Below are 26,600 nucleotides of genomic sequence, written 5' to 3' on the forward strand. Positions count from 1 at the left end.
CCACTCTGCCTTCTGCCAGTCAGCCAATTTTCTATCCATGCCAGGATCTTACCTTTAATACCATGTTTAGTTAATTTACTTAACAGTCTCCCATGGGGCACCTTGTCAGAGGCCTTCTGGAACTCTAAATAAATCATGTACACTGGCTCTCCTTTATTTAACTTCCTTGTTATCTCCTTAAAGAACCTCTAATGGTTCTCAAGTTCTCAATAATCTCCTCGAGTTACCTCCTCAAAGTCCACATAATCAATTATGTAAAATGTTCAGCCCAAGTAAATCCCTGATGCTCATTCTACAATTCACTGGAGAACATAAAGACCAAATACTGTGGATGCTGGAATCTGAAACAAACAGAAAATGCGGGAAAATCTCAGCAGATCTGACAGCATCTGTGGAGAGAGGATAGAGTCAATGTTGAGAGTCTGGATGACCCATCAGAGTTTCAGCTCTGATGAAGGATTATCCAGCCTGGAAACATTGACTATTCTCTCTCCACAGATGCTGTCAGACCTGCTGAGATTTTACAGTACTTTGTTTTTTTCTCTGTGTAATATGTTCATTTCATGCATAGCACAGTAGCACAGTGGTTAGCATTGCTGCCTCAGTGCCAGGGACCTGTGTTCAATTCCCATCTTGGGTCACTGTCTGTGCGGAGTCTGCACAGGTTTCCTCCCACAGTCTGAAAGACGTCCTGTTTAGGGTGCATTGGCCATGTTAAATTCTCCCTCAGTGTACCCGAACAGGCACTGGAGTGTGGTGACTAATGGATTTTCACAGTACCTTCATTGCAGTGTTAATATCAGCCTATTTGTGGCACGAATGAACAAACTTAAACTCATTCCACAACTCCTCATTTAATATGCTCAGTTTATACCTCCATGAATTGATCCTATTTTGAGTATTAGAATTATAGAAAACTATCGAGTTCTGTTTATGCTCAGCTGAATGAATGAGGAGTGTTCCTTTTCTTTCCAAATCTTCTTCCAGGTGTATCAGCGCAAGGAAGCGATTATTCATATCTCTGCTTTGGCTTCCAGTGAAGCCACTCTGAAAAACATGCTGGGAAAAGTGGTCACCCTATGGAATCAAACCACCTTCAAACTGGTGGCTCATCAGGTGGATACCTACACTGTATTAATCATCGGCTCGACAGACGAGATCATCGCTCAGCTAGAAGATAGTTTAATCACCATTTCCTCCATCAAGGGATCCCGTTATGTGGAACCCATTAAGGTGCTGCTTTTATTGGAATAAGAGATTGTTGGCAGCATATGTAGACGAGGGACCAGTTTGATGTTCATTCGAGTGACATGGGCGCTGCTGATTGGCCAGCATTTATTGTCCGTATTCAAAACACATTCGCAGGGGACATCCCATTGACCAGTCAGTGTGGCCTGAGCCTGAACCAGGCAGGAAGCCGGGCTTATTAATAGAGTTTAAAACAGTAGAGCAGTGGGTGGAAACTGGAGCCCTTTCAGCCTGGCTCTCTGCCAGTCTGTTAGTGTAATAATGGTTAATGTGTTCTCAGGCAAAGAGTGGGAGCAGCTGTAGAAAATAGCATAGCCTTAGCTGCACCTTTGCCAGGAGTTCTGTTTTTAGTTACCTCTAATCCTTGCCTTTGCCACTGCACATCTAATCTGTCTGGGTAACTGGGGAGAGGGTGCACTCATTATATTCAGCAAAGGGTTTAGGTAGCTGTAGATTGTTTGATTTCAGGATTCAGGTGAAATCCAGTTCTTCCAGGCAAAAAAGGAAAGTGAAAAGAGATTTGCTTTAGCCCTGCAGCTCCTCTTCCCATTGGGTTTCTTAAATTTGATTTTATAGGATGCGAGTTTCACTGGCTGGACACTTGTGGCCTAACCCTAACAGCCCTTCATTTCGCAGGACATTTAATATTCAACCGCATTGCAGTGGATCTGGAGTCACATGTAGGCCAGACCAGCTAAGTACAACAGATTTCCTTCCCTAAAGAACGTTAATGAACCAGATGGGCTTTTTTCACAAACCACACTTCTGAATTTGAATTTCACCATCTGCCATGACAGGATTTGAATCTGGGTCCCGAAATATTGTTCTGGGTCTAGTGACAATACTAATGTACATTGCATCTCTTTAGCAAACTTACAGTAAAGTCACAACCAGTACATTGCTCTCACTGTTAAAACACTAGGCAAGCCTCAAAAGGCTGATAGGATGGAGGAGGTAGATGTTCTGAGGGAAGATTTATTAGCAATTTTGAAAAACTTGAGAGTTGGTAAGTCCCTCAAGATGGGATATTTCCAAGGATTCTTTGGGAGGCAAGGGATGAGATTGCAGAGCCTTTGGCTTTGATGTTTGGGTCCTCACTATCCATGGGGATAGTGCCAGAGGACTGGAGAGTGGCAAATGTTGTTCCTCTGTTCAAGAAAGGAAATAGGAATGACCTTGGCAATTATATACCGCTTAGTCTTACTTTGGTGGTCGGTAAATTAATGGAAAGAGTCCTGAGAGATTGGATTTGTGACCATTTGGAAAGATGCAGCTTAATCCGGGATAGTCAGCATGGATTCAAAGGGTAAGTCTTGCCCCACAAGTTTGATTGCATTCTTTGAGGAAGTAACTAAGTGTGTGGACGGAGGTAGATTAGTTGATGTCGTATACATGGATTTTAGTGAGGCATTTCATAAAGTTCATAGAGTGAATGTGAATGTTGGACCCTTAGAGGATGAGAGGGGGGATTTAGTGGTGGGAGATGAGGAAATGGCTGAGGCCTTAAATAAGTTTTTTGACTCGGTCTTCATGGAGGAGGACACGAATAGTTTGCCGGGTGTTAAAGATAGAAGGATGGTAGGAGTTGAGGGCCTGAATGCGATCACTGTCACTAGAGAGGTAGTGCTTGATAGACTAATGGGACTGAAGGTGGACAAGTCCCCAGGACCGGATGGAATGCACCCCAGGGTTCTGAAGGAAATGGCAGAGGTGATAGTGGATGCCTTTAGTGATTATTTACCAAAATTCACTGGATGCTGGGGAAGTGCCGGAAGATTGGAAAACGGCTAATGTTACGCTGCTGTTTAAAAAAAGTAGGAGACAAAAGGCAGGGAATTATAGGCCGGTTAGTTTAACGTCTGTAGTTGGAAAAATGCTTGAATCCAACATCAAAGAAGAAATAGCAAGGCACCTAGAAAAGAATGGTTTGATCGAGCAGACGCAGCATGGATTCGTTAAGGGGAAGTCGTGTTTGACAAATTTATTGGATTTCTATGAGGATGTGACTAGTGCGGTAGACAGAGGGGAACCGGTGGATGTGGTGTTTCTAGATTTTCAAAAGGCGTTTGATAAGGTGCCTCATAATAGGTTGCTACAGAAGGTTAGGGTGCACGGAGTTGGGGGTAAGGTGTTAGCGTGGATAGAGGATTGGCTGTCAAATAGGAGGCAGAGAGTTGGTATCAATGGGTGCTATTCTGATTGGCGGTTGGTGAACAGTGGAGTGCCGCAGGGATTGGTGCTGGGGCCTCAGCTATTTACCATTTATATAGATGATCTGGAGGAGGGGGCTGAGTGTAGGGTGATGAAATTTGCTGATGACACGAAGATGAGTGGTAGAGCAAATTGTGTGGAGGGTGTGGAAAGTCTGCAGAGGGATCTGGATAGGCTGAGCGAGTGGGCGAGGACCTGGCAGATGGAGTATAATGTTGGGAAGTGTGAGGTTATCCACTTTGGCAGAAATAATAGTAGGAGGGATTACTATTTAAAGGGCGAAAAGCTGCAGCATGCTACGGTGCAGAGGGACCTGGGGGTCCTTGTGCATGAGTTGCAAAAACCCAGTCTGCAGGTGCAGCAGGTGATCAAGAAGGCGAATGGGATGCTGGCCTTTATAGCGAGGGGGATAGAATATAAAAGCAGGGAGGTCTTGCTGCAACTGTACAGGGTACTGGTGAGGCTGCAGCTGGAGTACTGTGTGCAGTTTTGGTTGCCGCACTTGCGTAAGGATATTTTGGCCTTGGAGGGAGTGCAGAGGAGGTTTACTAGACTGATACTGGAGATGAGGGGGTTGGACTATGAAGAGAGACTAAATAGACTGGGTCTGTACTCGTTGGAGTTTAGAAGGATGAAGTCGGCGGGGGGGTGATCTTATCGAGACATATAAGATAATGAAAGGGATGGATAGGGTAGTGGTAGAGAGATTCTTCCCGCTTAGAAAGGATAGCAGGACTAGAGGGCACAGCCTCAAGATAAGGGGGGGGCGCAGTTTAGATCGGAGTTGAGGAGGAACTTCTTCACTCAAAGGGTGGTGAATCTCTGGAATTCTCTGCCTGTTGATGGGGTGGAGGCTACCTCGCTAAATATATTTAAGTCATGGGTAGATAGGTTTTTGACAGACAAGGGAATTAAGGGTTATGGGGACAAAGTGGGAAAGTGGAACTGATCCACTTCAGATCAGCCATGATCTTATTGAATGGCGGGGCAGGCTCGAAGGGCTAGATGGCCTACTCCTGCTCCTATTTCTTATGTTCTTATGCTCCCCATGGTAGGCTCATGAAGAAAGTAAGCAGGTGTGGGATAGATGTAAATTTGGCCGATTGGATAAGTGACTGGCTGTCTCATTGAAGACAGAGGGTGGTGGTGGTGATGGAAAATTTTCAGATTGGAGGCCAGTTACCAGCGGTGTACCCCAGGGGTCAGTGCTGGGTCCTCTGCTATTTGTGATTTTTATCAATGACTTGGAGGAGGGGGCTGAAGGGTGGGTTAGTAAATTTGCTGATGACACTAAGATTGGTGGAGTAGTGGATGAGATGGAGGGCTCTTGCAGGCTGCAAAGAGACATTGATAGAGTGCAGAGTTGGGCCAAAAACTGGCAAATAGAGTTTAACCCTGATAAGTGCGAGGTGATTCATTTTGGGAGGACAAATTTGAATGCGGATTACTGGGTTAAAGGTAGGGTTCTGAGGAATATGGACGAACAGAGATCTTGAAGTACATATCCACAATCTCTGAAGGTTGCCACTCAAGTGGATAGAGCCGTGAAGAAGGCTTACAGTGTGTTAGCGTTTATTAACAGGGGGTTTGAGTTTAAGAGCCGTGGGGTTATGCTGCAACTATACCGGACCTTGGTGAGAGACCACATTTGGAATATTGTGTTCAGTTCTGATCACCTCACCATAAGAAGGATGTGGAAACATTGGAGAGAATGCAGAGGAGATTTACCAGGATGCTGCCTGGTTTGGAGGGTAGGTCTTATGAGGAAAGGTTGACGGAGCTGGGGCTTTTCTCTCTAGAGCGGAGGATGATGAGAGGCAACTTAATAGAGGTTTATAAGATGATGAGAGGGATAGATAGAGTGGACGTTCAGAGACTATTTCCTCAGGTGGATGTAGGGGGCTTAACTATAAGGTTCATGGTGGGAGATATAGGAGGGATGTCTGAGGTAGGTTCTTTACTCAGAGAGTGGTTGGGGTGTGGAATACGCTGCCTGCTGTGATAGTGGAGTCGGACACTTCAGGAACTTTCAAGCGGTTATTGGTTAGGCACATGGAGCACACCAGAATGATAGGGAGTGGGATAGCTTGATCTTGGTTTCAGACAAAGCTCAGCACAACATGAGGGCCGAAGGGCCTGTACTGAGCTGTACTGTTCTATGTTCTAAAATCAGCAAAACCAGATGTGTTTAAAGGTATCCCGTTCACCTACTCAACTTAAACAATAACTACAGCACACACAACTTAGGCGCTTAGCCGTAGATACGGACATGCAACGTGCACACATAATAAAAACCTACAAACATTCATGAAGGTTGTCTCTGAGAGCTGCTGGATTACCTTTGAAGGGTCAGACAAGGAGTTTTGAGAGGTTCCTCAATCACTTGTCTGTGTTTCTGTATTGTGCAGCCTATGGGATGGGGATAAAGGCACAACTCCAGTCAAAGTGGATTAAGTGGGTATGAGCTTGCTGTTTACCCTGAGTGGATGTGTACTTAGTTATATACCTGTATCAGAAAGGTATTTTAGTAATAATGCAGCTGGCCTGAGTTTACAGTAATTCCCTTTTTGTGCAGAAAGAGGTGGCAGAGTGGGACCGTAAACTGAATCTTATGGTGCAAACAATAGAAGAATGGATGACGTGTCAGCGGAACTGGCTCTACCTCAATCCCATTTTTCAAGCTCCTGATATTCAAAGGTAAGAATCAGTCCTATCTTCTCTGCCAGACTGTTCACTTCTTGTTATCACCTTGGATAATGAGGGATATTGTGAGCCCAGTTAAAGAGAAAAAGGAAGCATTTGTCAAAGCTAGGAGGCTGGGAACACACGAAGCAAGTGTGGAATACAAGGAAAGTAGAAAGAAACTTAAGCAAGGAGTAAAAACAGCAAAAAGGGGTCATGAAAAAGCATTGGCCAGCAGGATTAAGGAAAATCCCAAGGCTTTTTTCCATATATAAAAAGCAAGAGGGTAGCCAGGGAGAGGGTTGGCCCACTCAAGGACACGGGAGGGAATCTATGTGTGGAGCCAGAGAAATGGGCGAGGTATTAAATGAGTACTGGTACTGTGTGGCAGTATTCACCAAAGAGAAAGACTTGGTGGATGATGAGTCTGGGGAAGGGTGTGTAGATAGTTTGAGTCATGTTGAGATCAAAAAGGAGGAGGTATTGGGGTTCTTGGGAAACATTAAGGTAGACAAGACCCCAGGGCCTGATGGGATATACCCCAGAGTACTAAGAGAGGCAAGGGAGGAAATTGCTGGGGCCTTGAGAGAGATCTTTATATCCTCACTGACCACAGAGGAGGTCCCAGATTGGAGAATAGCCAATGTTGTTCCTTTGTTTAAGAGTAGCAAGAATAATCCAGGTAATTACAGGCTGGTGAGCCTTACATCAGTGGTAGGGAAATTATTGAAGAGAATTCTTTGAGGCAGGATTTATTTCCACTTGGAAATAAGTGGAATTATTAGAGAGAGGCAACATGGTTTTGTGAAGGGGAGGTCGTGTCTCAGTAACTTGATCGAGTTTTTCATGGAAGTGATGAAGATGATTGATGAGGGTAGGGCAGTGGATGTTGTCTGCATGGACTTCAGTAAGGCCTTTGACAAGGTCCCTCATGGCAGACTGGTGCAGAAAGTTAAGTCGCATGGGATCAGAGGTGAGCTGGCAAGGTGGATACAAAACTGGCTCGGTCATAGAAGACAGAGGGTAGCAATGGAAGGATGTGTTTCTGAATGGAGGGCTGTGACAAGTGGCGGGAAGACAAAGGTTGGTGAATTTGTGGATAGTGATGAGGACCATCAGAAGAATAGATTGATTGGATACTTGGGCAGAGAGATGGCAGATGGAGTTTAATCTAGAGAGATGTGAGGGAATGGATTTTGGAAGGTCTAATCAAATAGGAAATGTACAGTAAATAGCAGAACCCTTAAGTGTATTGATATCAAAGGGATCTGGGTGTACAGATACACAGGTCACTGAAAGTGGCAATGCAGGTGGAGAAGGTAGTCAAGAAGGCACAAGGCATTCTTGCCTTCATTGGCTGGGCCATTGAGTTTAAAAATAGGCAAGTCATGTTGCAGCTTTATAGAACCTTAGTGAGGCCGCACTTGGAATACAGTGTTCACTATAGCCACACTACCAGAAAGATGGGGAGGCTTTGGAGAGAGTACAGAAAAGGATTGCCTGGTGTGGAGTGCATTAACTATGAGGAGAGGTTGGAGAAACTTGGTTTGTTCTCACTGGAATGATGGCGATTGAGGGGAGACCTGGAAGAAGTCTGCAAGATTATGAGAGGCATGGACAGAGTGGATAGTCAGAAGCTTTTTCCCAGGGTGGAGGAGTCAGTTACTAGGGGGCACAGGTTTAAGGTGTGTGGGGCAAGAGGCAGATTTTTTTTTAAATACTAAGCGTAGCGGGTGCCTGGAACTCACTGCCAGGGGAGGTAGTGGAAGCAGATACAGTAGTGACTTTTAAGGGGTGTCTTGATAAATACGTACGTAGGATAGGAATAGAGGGATATGGTCGCCGGAAGGGTAGGGGCTCTTAGTTCAGTCGGGCAGCATGGTCGGTTCAGGCTTGGAGGGCCAAAGGGCCTGTTCCTGTGCTGTAATTTTCTTTGTTTTTTTTGTTCCTTAAAATTCATTGTCATCCTACACAAGTGTTTCTAATGTTGTTGAGATATCCGCTTTATGTCAGTGTTTCTTCATTAGCTGCAGATTAATGCGATCTACAATGCATCATGACAAACCTGCCATGCCTTTTGTGACAGAATCCTGCCTGTAGTGTGTTTGGTGGTAGGCGGATGTGGAGAATTTGGTGAGAGGCACCAAGTCGGAAACCCACTTGTGTTAAGTCATGTTGCAATTCTGCCAATGATTGATTAATGGCCGTTGTTCCCATTGGCAGGTAACAAAAGTGATTTGCACTCATATGCTCATTAAAATGGCTGCCCGCTGGCCTTCTGTAAGACCTTTTAATCTTTCGTTTACGTTGGCATCAAACCCTGTTGTGAATGAATGATGTGCACACCCTGGTCCTCAGTTCACTTGAGACTGTGGGGTGAGTGCAACAATTTTCTGCCACAGTGTTGTGCTGCTCACCCCCCAACCAGGCAGATTGATTCCTGCCCTCATCGCCATGATGAGTTGGCCTTCATGAATAGCACTGTACTGCTGGACCCAGGGGCCCTCCGGTGTCTTGGATCAATACTGCACCTTGGGTTAGGGAGTACAGGGATGTCCTTCCCACTAGTGCCACATACCGGTGTCTATCTGGAGAGCACTGTGCTGTTTCTCTCACTGAAGCAAAAGTCTGAAGTTCAACAGGAGGTGGATTGCTTGGTGAGGGTGAGGGCCTGGGGTTTCAGCGGTGGGCGATGTGGGAGGAGGGCAATGCAGAGGGACAATGAGATGGATAAGGATAATGAACAATGAAAGGTAGGTGGAAGACAGATGGGAGGGAAGCTGGGCTCTGACATTGTTGCCTGAGTGACTGGAAGGAATGCCACATCATTTCCTGGAAGGGATGTATGAAGACTCTAGAAGGTTTAGTTGTCCAATTGGGCAATGGATGCTTCTCAGATGATGGGCTCGAGAGCAGGGTGGTAGCTTGGAGGTGATGTATTTATATTGATTCTTATTAGCTTACTGAAGCTCTGCTGTGTTAATATATTCACGCATTCACTGGATGCAATGTCACAAGTCCCAAGTCCCTTGTATGGGAAACAGTTTGAGAAGCAGCAGCCCTGTGAGCTAATACACACCTGTAAATAAAGCTATTATTTTAAACCCTCTGTCCTCCCTAACATCATTTTCCAACATGTAACAAATGGTGCTGTCAGCCACTCAGAAACAAAGAAAATTCAGGAGAAAGTTCGGAACAGAAAGGCAAATGCTCCAGAGCTAACAGGCCAGGTGAGGGTCAGGAACTGTAATGGTGAGGACCTATAACCTGCTGCAGAGCATTTGTACAGCTGGATGTGTTAAATAAGAGGCTGAAGCTCGGGTTTTTGCCTTGTATGAAGGAACAATCAAAGTAGCTGCTGGAAACACCTTGTGAAGTACGAATACAGGAAACCTCCATTAGTTGAGAAAATGGCAGGAGTTTAATATTGTGGGATATGTTGATGAGAAGGTGAAGCAGTGGAGCTCCTGTACTGAGAGTTTTAACTTTTTTGCAGGCAAATAAAATAGCTGAGGATATGAGGGTGCCCACTTCCGAGCATGATGGGGGGGGAAATGTTTAAACTCCTCTGATGTTTAGTGCAACCTGAGAATGAATAGATTTTTCACCAAAGCCAGATGATTGCGGAGCACTTTAGATTCTACAAAAGAAACCAAGATGGAGACCAAATTGTGAAATTTGTGCCTGGGCTTAAAGACTTGCAGAATATTGAGAAAGCTTGGAGATGTTCTGAAATGACATTCCATGACATATTTGTCTGTGGGCTCTGCAGTGATGCAATACAGAAATATTTGTTACCTGAGAGTAACCTTACTCTGTAAAAGGCTGTTTTGATGGATCTTGCTGTTAAGAAGCTTAGCAATTGAGTTTGTGTACTCAAATACACAAAACGTCTGCTGAATCAACACCCAAGAATCTCGAAATTCATACATTTACCCGTGTGAAGCCAGTGCATTCTGCAACTGAGTATTTGTATAAAGACATGGTATGTCAAAACTGAAAAAAAGACACAGAGCGTGCTGCTGGAAGAAATAACAAGCTCAAAGTGAAAATAAGAAACAAGAACAAACCAAGACAGCATTTCAACAGAACAAAAGGAAAGATATTGATGTTTTACAAAAGGGTTGAAAAAAAAAATAAAGCAAATCATAGTCTAAGGAGGAATTATCACTGAAGGTGCTACACACTGACATTGGGTCATTCCAGCGTTGGATGCACAGCCAGTAAGGATGGAGTTGCCACTGAGGCAGCAGTCCTGCTGGTGCCAAAAACACTTATACAAGGAGAAACAGAGACATATTCCCTTGCAGCCACCAAGGAGTGTGCTGAAGAACGTCATTTCTTTGTGCATGAATCACAAAAACCCAGTCTGCAGGTGCAGCAGGTGATCAAGAAGGTGAATGGAATGTTGGCCTTTTTAGCGAGGGGGATAGAATATAGAAGTAGGGAGGTCTTGCTGCAATTGTACAGGGTAATGGTGAGGCTGCAGCTGGAGGTCTGTGTGCAGTTTTGGTCCCCTTATTTGTGAAAGGATATATTGGCCTTGGAGGGAGTACAGAGAAGGTTCTCCAGGCTGATACCGGAGATGTGGGGGTTAGCTTATGAGGAGAGATTGAGTAGACCGGGTCTGTACTCATTGGAGTTTAGAAGGTTGAGGGGAGATCTTATAGAGACACATAAGATAATGAAGGGGCTCGACAGGGTAGAAGCAGCGAGGTTATTTCCATTTGGAATAGAAACAAGAACTAGAGGGCACAGCCTCAAAATAAGGGGGAGTCAATTTAGAACAGAGTTGAGGAGGAACTTCTTCTCCCAGAGGGTAGTGAATCTTTGGAATTCGCTGCTCATTGAAGCAGTGGAGACTACCTCGTTAAATGTGTTTAAGTCACAGGTAGATAGATTTTTAACCAATAAGGGAATTGAGGGTCATGGGGAGTGAGCGGCTAGGTGGAACTGAACCCACTATCAGATCAGCCATGATCTTATTGAATGGCAGGGCAGGCTCGAGGGGCTAGATGACCTACTCCTGCTCCTATTTCTTATGTTCTTATGTACACAGCTGAAGTGGTTCCATTGAAGGGCTGTATTGAAGTAGCTGTGTAACCTGTTGGGCAAACAGCAGATTTGTCTCTACACAGTAAATGCAACTGCCTGGCTGGAGAAGATTCAACTGAACTGGCTGAAGTCAACATGATAACCGCTGAAGGATCGGGCCTCACAAAATTCCAAAGAAGACTGTGTTTGATGGAGAATTAGTAGCATGAAAAGTATTGCAGTTAAACTGAAAATAAAAAGGAGAAAGGCAAGCAAAATGTTTAAAGGCGAGGTCTGTACCATTTGCTATTAGGCCAAAGGTGGAAGCAGACTTGGAACGACTTGCGAAAATAATAATTTTGGAACCTGTCAGCATTAGTGAATGGACTACATCAACAGTTCCAGTCATCAAGAAGGATGGGTCCACAATTATTATTACTCCACATTGCAGAATTGACCTGAGCCAGGCTCATTTATAAATGAATGTGGACAAGAAGTCACAGGAACTTGGGACAATTGTGACACATAAATGCTTGTTTAAGATTGTCTAAAGACTGCTGTTTGATATCACTTCAGCTCCAACATTGTTTCAAAGAGCAATGGGCCTAATCCCGGTATATTGCTATGTGGATTATGTCCTAGTCACTGGGAGATGAAAAGGAATCTCTTTGGAATTTGGATGCCATTCTTCAGAGATTGGAAACTGTAGCCTGAGAGCCCAGAAGGACAGATGAGTTTTCCAATCCTCCATTGAGTATTTGGGATATATGACTGATGGCATGGCCTTCACAAATCTCCTTCAAAGAGCAAGGCATTACAGAGGTGCTTGCACCTCAGAATATTAATTTTCCTTCCTACTAATATTAATATTCCTTCCTGGGAATGTTGAACCACGACAGCAGATTTGTTTGAAACTGGGCAATCATCCTGAAACCATTACGTAAGCTCTGTATCAGAACTAGACATGAAGCATTTGGATCAATGCAATAATTCCTTCCAACAAGCCAAAGAAGCATTTCTCAAATCTGAAGTTCTTAAGCATTTTGGTGCCACTCTCCCTACAGTTAGCTTCTGATGCATCTCTTTACAGTATAGGAACAGTGGTCTCCCACATTGGGTGAAGAAATACCCATTGCTTTTGCTTCTTAAACCTTGAACAAAGCTGAAAGTAACTACGCTTAGATTGAACACAAAGTATTCGGGATCACTTTTAGACTAAAGAAATTCCATCACTTCCTGTATTATAAAAAATTTACATTAAAGGATGATCCATTAACAATGACTGTTTTTGGGTTGGATGACACATGGGAATTCCATTACTCTAAAGGAATACAAAATGGGCATTGCTTTTGCCTGCAAGTGTTTACACTGCTGGATACCAACAGTAAGGTCGACATTGTAATGTAATTGGTCTCAAGGTTGCCAAAACCAGGTAGTTCATCAGACTACTCAAGCAGGAATATGTTCTGCATTGAACGAGTAGACAATATACCAGTCACTTCTAGACAAGTGAGGAAGCACCCAATATTCTCAGAAAGGATAGATATGGTATTACAAGGAAAGATATAGAACCATAGACCATTACAGCACAAAAACAGGCCTTTTGGCCCTTCTTGCCTGTGCTGAACCATTATTCTGCCTAGTCCCACTGACCTGCATTTGGACCATATCCCTCCACACCCCTGTCCAAGTTTCTCTTAAATGATAAAAGTGAGCCCGCATTTACCACTCCATCTGGCAGCTCATTCCACACTCCCACCACTCTGTGTGAAGAACCACCGCCCCCACCACCACCAATATTCCCTTTATACTTCTCCTCTTCACCCTTAACCCACGTCCTCTAGTTTTTTTTTCCCCCTAGCCTCAGTGGAAAAAGCCTGCTTGCATTCACTCTATCTATGCCCATCGTAATTTTGTACACCTCTATCAAATCTCCCCTCATTCTTCTACACTGCAGGGAATAAAGTCCTAACCTATTCAACCTTTCTTTGTAACTTAGTTTCTCAAGTCCCATTAACATCCTTGTAAACCTTCTCTGCACTCTTTCAACCTTATTAATGTCCTTCCTGTAATTAGGTGACCAAAGCTGCGCACAATACTCTAAATTCAGCCTCACCAATGTCTTATACAACCTTACCATAACATTCCAACTCTTATACTCAATACTTTGATTTATAAAGGCCAGTGTTCCAAAAGCACTCTTTACGACCCTATGACACCACTTTTAGGGAATTATGTATCTGTATTCCCAAATCCCTCTGTTCTACTATACTCTTTAGTGTCCGACCATTTACCTTGTATGTTCTACCTTGGTTTGTCCTTCCAAAGTGCAATACCTCACACTTGTCCTTCCAAAGTGCAATACACTCACATTAAACTCCATCAGTCATTTCACTGCCCATTTTTCTAACTGGTCCAAATCCCTCTGCAAGCTTTGAAAACCTTCCTCATTGTCCACTACACCTCCAATCTTTGTATCATCAGTAGATTTGCTGATCCAATTTATCACATTTATCATCCAGATCGTTGATATCGATGACAAACAACAATGGACCCAGCACTGATCCCTGTGGCACACCACTAGTCACAGGCCTCCACTCAGAGAAGCAATTCTCTGCTACCACTCTCTGGCTTCTTCCATTGAGCCAATGTCTAATCCAATTTACTACCTCTCCATATATACCTAGCGACTGAAACTTTCTAACTAACCTCCCATGCAGGAGCTTGTCAAAGGCCTTACTGGAGTCCATGTAGACAACATCCACTGCCTTCCCTTCATCCACTTTCCTGGTAACCTCCTCGAAAAACTCTAATAGATTGGTTAAACATGACCTACCATGCACAAAGCCATGTTGACTCTCCCTAATAAGTCCCTGTCCATCCAAGTATTTGCTGGAGCTGGGGTAAAGGACGTAACAGAAAGGGTAGAGGGAATTTTGAAAGGGGAGGGGACGCAGGCAGAGGTCATAGTACACATAGGGGAGGGGGACATAGGAAGGAGGAGTAGGATAGAGGTCCGTAGGCAATTTAGGGAGTTGGGGTCCAAACTAAAGAGCAGGACCTCCAGGGTGGCACTCTCTGGGTTGCTGCCTAGTACCAGCAGGGCAAAGAATGACGAGATCATGCAGCTGAATGCATGGTTGAGGGATTGGTGTAGGGTAGAGGGCTTTACTTTTATGGACCACTGGGAGGTATTTAGGAGAGAAGGGCAGGAGGGGTGGGGAGAATTTGAATGGAAGGGGAACTAGTGTCTTAGCGGGGAGGTTAGCTGGGGTGTTTAGGAATGGTTTAAACTAATAGGGAGGGGGGGTGGGGATGTGGCTAGGAGAGAGCCGGGAGAAAGGAAAATTATCAGGGAGAAGGAGGTTCCGAGGGACACTCGTGGGTTGAACTGTGTCTGTTTCAATGCTAGGAGTGTGACAGGAAAAACGGATGAGCTTAGGGCCTTGATGTTTGTGAGGAAGTTAGATGTGGTGGCTGTAACGGAGAAGGGCAGGACTGGCAGCTGAATGTTCCTGGGTATAAGTGTTTTAGGTGTGTCAGAGGAGGGTTGAAGAGAGGTGGAGGGGTGGCACTGTTAGTAAAGGAGAACATCACAGTAGTGCAGAGGGAGGACAATATGGAAGAGATAGGGATTGAGTCACTGTGGGTGGAGTTGAGGAATAAAAAGGGAGAGATTACGTTGCTAGGGATTATACTATAGGCCACCCAACAGCCCGAGGTCAGTGGAGGAAGGCATTTGCAGGGGCATTTTGGATAGGTGCAGGAAGAATAGGGTGGTTGTAGTGGGTGATTTTAATCTTCCTGGAGTGGATTGGAGGGGGCCTAGAGCTGGGGGTACGGAGGGAGAGGAGTTTGTGAAATGTGTTTTGGAAGGGTCTCTAGAGCAGTATGTAACTAGCCCGACTAGGGGAGGGGCTATACTGGATTTAGTGTTGGGTAATGAGCCGGGGCAGGTGGTTGAGATAGAGGTAGGCGAACATGTGGCTAACAGTGACCACAAGTCCGTCTACTTTAGGATAAAAATGGATAGGGATGAGTGTCGGCCGAACGGGAGCGTGCTGAACTGGGGAAAGGCGAGCTATAGCCGGATTAGGAGGGAGCTGCAGGACACTGATTGGGAGGGACTGTTAGCTGGCAAGTCCACGGTTGGCAAGTGGGAGGGTTTTAAGGGCAAAATGAAATGGTTGCAGGGGAGGTATGTTCCGGTTAAGCGGAAGGATGGGAAAGGTAGGATTAGAGAGCCGTGGATTACAGGAGGTATTGAAGACTTGTTCAGGAAGAAGAGGGAGGCGTATGTTAGGTCAAAACGACTGGGTACGGAGAGTGCGCTGGAGGAATATAGAGAGAGTAGGAGGGAGCTAAAAAGGGGAATTAGAAGGGCGAAGAGAGGGCATGAAATGGCTTTGGCTGGTAGGATTAAGGATCCGAAGGCATTTTATTCCTATATTAGGAGCAAGAGAGTAGTTAGAGGGAAAATTGGTCCTCTTAGGGACAAAAGTGGGGAGTTATGTATTGAGTGGGAGGGAATGGGGGAGCTCCTGAATGAATACTTTGCGTCGGTGTTCATGAAGGAGAGGGGGTCGGTAGTGTGCGGTCTCTTGGAGGGAGTTGAGGATCAGTTGCAGGAAATATCTATTACGAGAGAGGAAGTGCTAGGGCTTTTAGGTAGCGTAAGGATGGATAAAGCTCCGGGGCCTGATGGTATTTATCCCAGGCTGCTTAGGGAGGTGAAAGATGAAATTGCTGGGCCTCTGGTGCAAATCTTTGTCTCTTCTTTGGACACAGGTGAGGTCCCAGAGGACTGGAGGGTAGCTAATGTGGTACCGCTGTTCAAAAAAGGTAGTAGGGATAACCCTGGAAATTATAGACCGGTGAGTTTGACATCGGTGGTAGGGAAATTAATGGAAAAAATACTTAGGGGTAGGATGTATGAGCATTTGGAGCGTTGTGATCTGATTAGGGATACGCAACATGGCTTTGTTAGAGGGAGGTCTTGCCTTACGAAACTGGTAGAATTCTTCGAGGAGGTGACAAAAACGGTTGACGATGGGAGACCCATTGATGTCATCTATATGGATTTCAGTAAGGCGTTTGACAAAGTCCCTCATGGTAGGCTGGTAGAAAAGGTTAAGGCGCATGGGATACGAGGTCAGATAGCTAGGTGGATTGAGAACTGGCTGGGCAATAGGAGGCAGAGGGTAGTTGTGGAGGGGACCTTTTCGGGCTGGAGGCCATTGACCAGTGGTGTGCCACAGGGCTCAGTACTGGGACCTCTCCTCTTTGTAGTATACATAAACGACTTGGAAGAGAGCGTAAGTGGTGTGATCAGCAAGTTTGCGGATGACACCAAGATGGCGGGGTTGGCGGATACTGAAGTGGAATGTCAGGTGATGCAACAGGATATAGATAGGTTGGTGCATTGGGCAGATAGGTGGCAGATGGCATTTAATCCTGACAAATGTGAGGTGATGCATTTTGGAAGGAATAATGCAGAGAGGAGCTATGTGATAAAAGGTAGACCGATTAGGAGTATAGAAATACAGAGGGACCTGGGAGTGCAGGTTCACAGGTCTATGAAGGTTGCGACACAAGTGGAGAAGGTTGTTAGGAAGGCTTATGGAATGCTAGCCTTTATAGGAAGGGGTATAGAGTATAAAAGCTGCAGTCTAATGCTTCAGTTTTACAGAACGTTGGTTAGACCGCATTTGGAGTACTGCGTCCAGTTCTGGTCACCTTACTACCGGAAGGACGTAGAGTCTCTGGAGAGGGTGCAGAGGAGGTTTACCAGGATGTTAACTGGCATGGAGGGACTGGGTTACAAGGAAAGGTTGGAGAAGCTGGGACTTTTCTCCTTGGAAAGATGGAGATTGAGGGGGGACATGATAGAGGTATATAAGATACTGAAGGGAATACGTAGAGTCAACAGTGAGAGACCATTCCCTAGACTGGGTACAAATACGAGAGGTCATGATTTAAGGGTGAGGGGGGAGAGGTATAATTTGGATGTGAGAGGCAGGTTCTTTATGCAGAGGGTCGTGGGGGTATGGAACGCGCTACTGAGTAGGGTGGTGGAGGCAGGAACGTTGGACTCGTTTAAGGTTCAGTTAGACAGACACATGAGCGAAACGAGGATGGAGGGTTATAGTAGGGGCTATTAAATAAGGTCAGAACCTCGGGAGACACCGGAAATGCAAACTTGTAAGTTAACGTTTTTGTCTTTTTATTCTGCAGGTGGAGGTCCACCTCGTTGTCAAACGAGGGGCATGCACACGGTGGGTCGTGCGTGGGCTGCTCTTGGAGGTTCCGGGAGTGGCCTAGTACTTTGTGTCGGTGTGTGTGCTTGATCCTGGACCGGTAGACGGGCGCCGTAACAGCTCGGTGACTAGCACTGCTGGCTGTGCAGATACATGGATTTGGGCCTGTGTCTGTGGGAGTTTGTGCATTCTCCCTGTGGTTGCGTGGGTTTCCTCCGGGCGCTCCGGTTTCCTCCCACACCCCAAAGATGTGCTCTTAGGCTGATTGGTTTACCAAATTGACACTATTCTCCCCTGAATCTGGCTAAGTTAGGGGTTCCATTCGTAGACACGCAGGGTAGAATAGGTGTAGGGTGATGCGGCAGCGCGGGCTCGTTGGGCCGAAGGGCCTGTTTCCCGTGCTGGGTTGTTCTTTGTTCTTTGTTGTTCTTTGTATTTGTAGATCCTATCTCTTAGTACTCCTTCCAATAATTTACCTACTACTGACGTCAAACTTACCGGCCTATAATTTCCCGGATTACTTTTTGAGCCTTTTTAAACAATGGAACAACATGAGGTATCCTCCAATCATCCGGCACTTCACCCGACTAACATCTAACCTGAAGCCATACTACTCCAGGAGATTGGAGCTATCAGTCAGGATGTCCTGTATAGGGCCTCAGCAGGATCATTCCACCACCATTGAGAAAGCTAGTGTTATAGAAGCTTCATGAGTGCCATTATAGAATTTACACATAAAGGAAATAGCGAGGAGTTACTTCTGTAGGTCTGAACCGGATGTGGAAATTGAAAAAAAAGCCAGAACATGTTTCTCCTGTGGGAAGATAAGAAATCTGCCATCCTCAGCACCACCGCAGTCATGGGAATGGCCTGAAGAGACTTGACAATGAGTGCATGTGAATATTGCAGGACATATGTTTCTGGTAATGGTCGATGTTTACACAAAGTGGCCAGAGGTTGCTGTGATGAAATCTACACTGGAGAAGACTATCAAGAAGCTAAAAGCTTAGTGGGTTTGGATTCCCTGAACAATTGGTGAGTGATAACGGACCCCAATTTGTCTGACAAGAATTCAAAAGTTACTTGCAAGAGAATGGACTAGCAAAACATTTTGTCCAAACCATGAACTATATCTTGACAGCAACCAGGATCAATGTTTGCTGATCAAATGTCTTAATAAATTCCTACTAATGTATAAGAATACTGTTCATTCAATGACCAAGATCTCTCCTGCAGTACTAATGACGGAGATAACTACAACCAGCATTCAATCTATTGAAACCTCCAAAAATGAAAAAAAGTTTGCAACAGCAAGGACAAATGGAAGCTGCGGAGAATCCAGATTCAACCAGACAAAGCCTGAACCCGAGACACCAATGGACGCCGTTGAGGAAAACAGCAGCTCACCTACAGACCAGACAGCTGGAGAACCTCTAATGCCAACAACACTGGTTAAACCCACTGCTGATGATGTTCAGGTAAAAATGAAAACACAGAGGTTACCGCCAGTGTAAAGACAAAGATGCCAAAGGTTCATCGTCAACTGTTCTGATAATGATAACCTCCAGACTGTCTGACCAATTGAATCTTGTCAGAGACATTCAATTTAAGAGGGGGGAATGTTACTTACTTGTATTAATCCTGATTAGTTTGCTGAAGCTCTGTCCTGTTAATGTATTCACTGGAAGTGATGTCACAAGCATGGGAAACAGTGAATAGAAGTAGCCATGCAAGAGAACACACACCTGCAAATAAAGCTCTTATTTTAAACCCTCCGTGCTCCCTAACATCGTTCTCCCATATACAACAAGCAACAGATATTTCTTGAGGCTGTTAGCCATTTCCTGCTGGGGTTGCTTACACCCTGCATGTGGGACAGACCCTGCTGGATCTGCCTAATTCCGCACTTATTATTGTCACATGTATGAACATAATGAAAAGTATTGTTTCTTGTGTGCTGTACAGACAAAGCATACCATTCATAGAGAAGGAAAGGAGAGAGTGCAGAATGTAGTGTTACAGTCATAGCTAGGGTGTAGAGAAAGATCAGCTTAATGCGAGGTAGGTCCCTTCAAAAGTCTGACAGCAGCAGGAAAGAAGCTGTTCTTGAGTCAGTTGGTACATGACCTCAGACTTTTGTATCTTTTTCATGATGGAAGAAAGTGGAAGAGAGAATGTCCAGGGTGTATGGGGTCCTTAGTTATGCTGGCTGCTTTGCCGAGGCAGCGGGAAATGTAGACAGAGTCAATGGATGGGAGGCTGGTTTGCGTGATGGTTTGGGCTACATTCACGATCTTGTGTAGTTCCTTGCGGTCTTGGGCAGAGCAGGAGCCCATACCAAGCTATGATACAACCAGAAAGAATGCTTTCTATGGGGCATCTGTAAAAATTGGACAGTCGTAACTGACACGCTGAATTTTCTCAGCCTTCTGAGAAAGTAGAAGCATTGGTGGGCTTTCTTAACTATAGTGTCGGCATGGGGGGATCAGGACGAGTTGTTGGTGTTCTGAATACCTAAAAACATGAAGTATACTTTAATGCGAGGAGTATTCGCAATAAAGTGGATGAACTTGCAGCGTGGATCAGTACCTGGGACTTTGATGTTGTGGCCATTTCAGAGACATGGATAGAGCAGGGTCAGGAATGGTTGTTGCAGGTCCCGGGGTTCAAATGCTTCAGTCGGAGTAGAGAAGGAGGTAGAAGGGGGGAGGGGTAGCTTTATTGGTCAAGGACTATATCACAGTGTCAGAGAGGAAGTTTGATGAGGACTTGTCTGTTGAGGTAGTACGGGCGGAGATTAGAAATAGGAGAGGAGAGGTCACCCTGTTGGGAGTCTTTTATAGACCTCCTAAAAGTTCTAGAGAGGTTGAGGAAAGGATTGCGGAGACAATCCTGGTTAGGAGTGAAAGTAATAGGGTAGTTGTTATGGGGGACTTTAACTTTGCTAATGTTGATTGGAATTGCTTTATCTCTGGCTCGTTGGAGGGGTCGGTTTTTGTACAGACCGTGCAGGAAGGTTTTTTGACTCAGTATGTAGATAGGCCAACTAGAGGTGAGGCTATATTGGATTTGGTGCTGGGAAATGAGCCAGACCAGGTGCTAGACTTGGAAGTTGGTTTGCATTTTGGTGATAGTGACCACAATTCGGTTACATTCACCTTAGTGATGGAAAGGGATAGGCATGAACCTCGGGTCAGTAGTTTTAGCTGGAGGAAGGGTAATTATGAGGCTATTAGGAGAGAATTAGGAAGCATAGGTTGGACTAGGAGATTACAGGGACTGGGAACGTCCGAAATGTGGAGTTTTTTCAAGGAGCAGCTACTGCGAGTCTGTGATAGGTATGTCCCTGTCAGGCAAGGAGGATTTGGTAGGGCTAGGGAACCGTGGTGCACTAAAGTTGTTTCATTGGTTAAAAAGAGAAAGGAGGCTTATGTTCGGATGAGGCTTGAGGGCTCAGGAAGTGCATTAGAAAGCTTTAGATTGGCTAGGAGGGAGTTGAAGAGTGAGTTAAGAAGGGCTAAAAGAGGACATGAGAAGACTGGCTGATAGGATTAAGGAGAATCCTAAGGCGTTCTATAGGTATGTCAAGAACAGAAGGTCGGTTAGGGCAAGATTAGGGCCAGTTACAGACAGTAGAGGGAAGTTGTGTGTGGAACCGGAAGAGATTGGAGAGGCATTGTACCAATATTTCTCTTCGGTGTTCACGCAGGGGGACATGAATATAGCTGGGGAGGACACTGGGTTGCAGGGGTGTAAAATAGATAGTATTGCAGTTGATAAGGGGGATGTGCTGGATATTCTAGAGGGTTTGAAAATAGATAAGTCCCCTGGTCTGGATGGGATTTAGCCTAGGATTCTCTGGGAGGCAAGAGAGGTGATTGCAGAGCCTCTGGCTCTGATCTTCAGGTCGTCGTTGGTCTCTGGTACAGTACCGGAAGATTGGAGGATAGCGAATGTTGTCCCATTGTTTAAGAAGGGGAACAGAGACTTCCCCGGGAATTATAGACCGGTGAGTCTTACTTCTGTTGTGGGCAAGGTTTTAGAAAAAATTATTAGGGATAGGATTTATAGTTATTTGGAGAGTAATGAATTGATTGGAGATAGTCAGCATGGTTTTGTAGCGGGTAGGTCGTGCCTTACTAACCTTATTGAGTTTTTTGAAAAAGTGACCAAGGAGGTGGATGGGGGTAAGGCAGTTGACGTGGTATATATGGATTTTAGTAAGGCGTTTGATAAGGTTCACCATGGTAGGCTTCTGCAGAAAATGCAGATGTATGGGATTGAGGGTAGTCTAGGAAATTGGATCAGGAATTGGCTAGCAGATAGGAGACAGAGGGTGGTGGTTGATGGTAAATATTCGTCATGGAGTTCAGTTACGAGTGGTGTGCCTCAGGGATCTGTTTTGGGGCCACTGCTGTTTGTCATTTTTATTAATGATCTGGATGAGGGTATAGTTGGGTGGATCAGTAAATTTGCTGATGACACCAAAGTCGGAGGTGTGGTAGATTGTGAGGAAGGGTGTCGTAGTTTGCAGGGAGACTTAGACAGGTTGCAGAGCTGGGCCGAGAGGTGGCGGATGGAGTTTAATGTGGAGAAGTGTGAGGTAATTCACTTTGGTAGGAATAACAGATGTGTTGAGTATAGGGCTAACGGGAGGACTTTGAATAGTGTGGATGAACAGAGGGATCTAGGTGTATGTGTACATAGATCCCTGAAAGTTGGGAATCAAGTAGATAAGGTTGTTAAGAAGGCATACGGTGTCTTGGCGTTTATTGGTAGGGGGATTGAATTTAGGAGTCGCAGTGTCATGTTGCAACTGTACACAATTCTGGTGCGGCCGCACTTGGAGTACTGTGTGCAGTTCTGGTCCCCACATTACAGGAAGGATGTGGAGGCTTTGGAGAGGGTGCAGAGGAGGTTTACCAGGATGTTGCCTGGTATGGAGGGGAGGTCCTATGAGGAGAGACTGAGGGATTTGGGGTTGTTTTCGCTAGAAAGAAGGCGGCTAAGAGGGGATCTTATTGAAACATATAAGATGATTAGAGGTTTAGATAGGGTGGATAGTGATAGCCTTTTTCCTAGGATGGAGAAAGCTAGCACAAGGGGGCATGGCTTTAAATTAAGGGGAGGTAGTTATAGGACGGATGTCAGGGGTAGGTTCTTTACCCAGAGGGTGGTGAGGGATTGGAATGCCCTGCCTGCTGCAGTTGTAAATGCGCCTAGTTTGGGGGCGTTTAAGAGATCCGTGGATAGGTTTATGGACGAAAAGGGATTGGTTTAGATTAGTGGGTCATTGTTTTTTAACTGGTCGGCGCAACATCGTGGGCCGAAGGGCCTGTTGTGCGCTGTAATGTTCTATGTTCTATGTTCTCAACCCTTTTTACTTCGTCCCCATTGATGTAGACAGGGGCATGTTCTCCTTTATGCTTCCTGAAGGCAATGACAATCTTCTTCTTCGAAGGAGTCTCGAAACAGGAGAATTCTGCCCCTCATTGTCAAGAAAAGACAAAGTTGCCATCAATAAACTTAACAGAGGAAGTACAAATCAAAAACCTGGGGGACAAATTCTCACTTAGTTTCTTTCTTATTGGAGTACTTCTGGTTTCTGATGACTCACATTTTCACTTAGGGGCTGAAACTAAAAATCCAGGTTAGATTTTGATTTGGACATATTTGGACATATTTGCCTTTACCCATACATAGCCTGATGAACTATACAGTGATCAAAAAAGACATGAGACTATGTTGCATTGCTGACGTAACTGTATGTGCTTGAAATGATTTGGTGTCATTTCATATTGTAGGCAACTTCCGACAGAAGCAAAACTGTTTGCCCAGATTGAAGCTGCATGGAATGAATTGATGATGAAAGTTCAGAGCAACACAAATATTCTGAAAGCAACCACTGCAGCTGGAGTTCTTGAGCTCCTACAGACCACCAATGCTAACCTGGAAAAGTTACTGAAATGTCTTGAGGTACTTACACGGGTACAAATTAAGAGGAGAAGGCCATTAGATACCTTCTAGCCTGCTCCACTTTCAATTTATGGGTGATCTGATTGCTCGTAAGTTCAAAAGATATAGAACGTAGAACATTACAGCGCACAACAGGCCCTTCGGCCCACGATGTTGCGCCGACCAGTTAAAAAGCAATGACCCTCTAACCTAAACCAAACCCTTTCCATCCATAAACCTATCCACGGATCTCTTGAACGCCCCCAAACTAGGCGCATTTACAACTGCAGCAGGCAGGGCATTCCAATCCCTCACCACCCTCTGGGTAAAGAACCTACCCCTGACATCCGTCCTATAACTACCACCCCTTAATTTAAAGCTATGCCCCCTTGTGCTAGCTTTCGCCATCCGAGGAAAAAGGCTATCACTGTCCACCCTATCTAAACCTCTAATCATCTTATATGTTTCAATAAGGTCCCACCTTAGCCGCCTTCTTTCTAACGAAAACAACCTCAAATCCCTCAGTCTCTCCTCATAGGACCTCCCCTCCATACCAAGCAACATCCTGGTAAACCTCCTCTGCACCCTCTCCAAAGCCTCCACATCCTTCCTATAACGTGGGGACCAGAACTGCACACAGTACTCCAAGTGCGGCCGCACCAGAGTTTTGTACAGTTGCAACATGATGCTGCGGATCCTAAATTCAATCCCCCTACCAATAAACGCCAAGACACCGTATGCCTTCTTAACAACCTTATCTACTTGATTCCCAACTTTCAGGGATCTATGTACACATACACCTAGATCCCTCTGTTCATCCACACTATTCAGAGTCCTCCCGTTAGCCCTATACTCAACACATCTGTTATTCCTGCCAAAGTGAATTACCTCACACTTTTCCGCATTAAACTCCATCCGCCACCTCTCGGCCCAGCTCTGCAACTTGTCCAAGTCTCCCTGTAAACTAAGACACCCTTCCTCAAACAAAATTAGGCCATTTGGCCCATCGAGTCTGCTCTGCCATTCAATCTTGGCTGATATGCTCCTTGTCCTCATTTTCCTGCCTTCTCCCCAGAACCCATTAAAAATATGTCTAACTCCTCCTTAAATTTACTCACTGTCCCAGCATCCATTGCACTTTGGGTAGTGAATTCCACAGATTCACAACCCTTTGGGGGAAGTAGTTTCTCCTCAATTCTGTTTTTAAGTTTGTTACCCCTTCTCCTAAGGATGCCCCACAAGAGAAAGCATCCGCTCCATGTATTTTATCATCTTCTATACCTCAATTTGTTTTCCCTCATTCTTCAAAATTCCAGCGAGTATAGGCCAATCTGTCTTCTATGACAAACCCCTCATCCCCAGAATCAATCAAGTGGACCTCTTCTGAACTGCCTCCAATGCCACTACACCTTTCCTCAAATAAGGGGACCAAAACTGTGCGCAATACTCCAGGTGCGGTCTCACAAATGCCTTGTATAATTGCCATGATGTGGAGATGCTGTATATTGTATTGTTGCAATAGTATTTCCTTATCTTTATATTCTATTCCTTTAGGTATAAATGCCAATATTCCATTTGCTTTCTTTACTATCTGCTGTACCTGCATGCTAGTTTTCTGTAACTCATGAATGAAGACACCAGATCCCTCTGCTCTGGAGCAACCTGAAGTCTCTCCCCATTTAGATAATAAGTCACCTTCCCATTTTTGCAACCAAAATGTATGACCTTACACTTATCCATGACAAACTCCATCTGCCACATTTTGACCCACTCTCCTAAGTTATCTATATCCATTTGTAAGGTTCTTATTTCCTCATTGTAACTTACTGTCCCCTCATTGTAACTTACTGTCCCACCTATTGTGGCCTTAACATCACACCCCTGCCTACACCAGATACTAGTCAAGAATTTGTCTATCTCTACCTAAAAATATTCAATAACCTGAGAGTTTGACTGACTCATAAACCTCAAAAAATTCTCATCATCTCATTTTAACTGGGAGGTGTCTTATTTTTAAACTGTTCCCTGGCTATGGATTTTCCCCTAAGGAGAATATCCTTTCAGCATCCACCTTGTTAAGTCTTCTCAGGATCTTATGTATTTCAGTAAGATCACCTGGGAAATCCAATGGCTACAGGTCCAGCCTGTCCAATCTTTCCACATAGGAGAACCCTGCACCCTGTCCCTATTCAAACCCAGGAATCAGTTGAACAAATCTTCTTTGAACTGCCTTGAATGTATTTATGTCCTTTCTTAAATGAAGAGACCAAAACCATACACAATACTTCAGATTTGGTGTCAATGCTCTGTGCAATTGTACTTTTATATTGAACTCCCCTCTGCAATAAACAAGTGCTCCGTTTGCCCTCATTAACACTGGTTCTTCCTGGGTTTTAACTTTGAGATTCATATCCCAGGGCATCCAGATCTCTCTGTATTACAGAGTTCCGCACTCTTTGTATTTACAGAATATGCTGCATTTAAATTTTTCTGCCAATGTGGACAAGTGCATATGTTCCCACATTACACTCCCTCTGCCAAATTTTTGCTCATTCATTTAACCTATCAATATCACTTTGCAGTCCCCCTTATATTCTCTTCACAACTAACTTTCCTCCCAATCTTTGAGTCATCATCAAATATACATTTGATGGTTTTTTTCAAATTATTGATATAGATTGTAAACAGTTGAGGTCCCAGCACCATGTGACTCTCTACTTGTTACATCTTGCCAGCTTGAAAATGACCCACTTATGTCTGTTGTTTTGGAACAGAAATAGGCCATTTCACCTGTTGAGCTTGCTCCATCATTCAATACAATCATGGCTGACTTCTTTGGTCTCGTATTCTCTGGCCATTGCTGCCAGAGTACGGAGAATTTTGCACTCAGTCAAATCTCCATTCCCAACAACAGGACTGGAGAACCCCAGCAGTGGCAAGGTTGTGAAATTCCAGCCTTCAATGCCTTTTACGCACACTATCCCCATAACCCTTAATAATATTGTTAATCAGAAATCTATCAATCTCTACTTTAAACACACTCGATGACTAAGCTTCCACAACCCTCTGGGACAGAGAATTCCAAAGATTCACAATGCTTTGTGTGAAGACATTCCTCCTCATCTTGGTCCTAATTGGCTTCATCCTGATTTTGAAACTGTGCCTCCTGGCTCTAGGCTCCCCAACAAAGGAAAGATTTTACCTGGATCAATC

At 44.8% G+C, this 26,600-nt stretch overlaps 1 protein-coding gene across 1 annotated transcript in view; it reads left to right on the forward strand.

Moving 5' to 3' along the window:
• Window positions 1-26,600, forward strand: part of LOC145337798 (dynein axonemal heavy chain 6-like) — a 785,492-nt gene that overhangs the window by 197,402 nt on the left and 561,490 nt on the right. The window contains exons 18-20 of the mRNA XM_080182651.1: window positions 988-1,233; window positions 6,035-6,156; window positions 23,237-23,408. Of these exons, the coding sequence (XP_080038777.1) occupies window positions 988-1,233; window positions 6,035-6,156; window positions 23,237-23,408 (540 nt within the window). The remainder of the gene's footprint in view (window positions 1-987; window positions 1,234-6,034; window positions 6,157-23,236; window positions 23,409-26,600) is intronic.

The sequence above is a fragment of the Carcharhinus amblyrhynchos genome, unplaced genomic scaffold (assembly GCF_965287045.1).
Source record: "Carcharhinus amblyrhynchos unplaced genomic scaffold, sCarAmb.v2.hapA scaffold_76, whole genome shotgun sequence".
Lineage (NCBI taxonomy): Eukaryota > Metazoa > Chordata > Chondrichthyes > Carcharhiniformes > Carcharhinidae > Carcharhinus > Carcharhinus amblyrhynchos.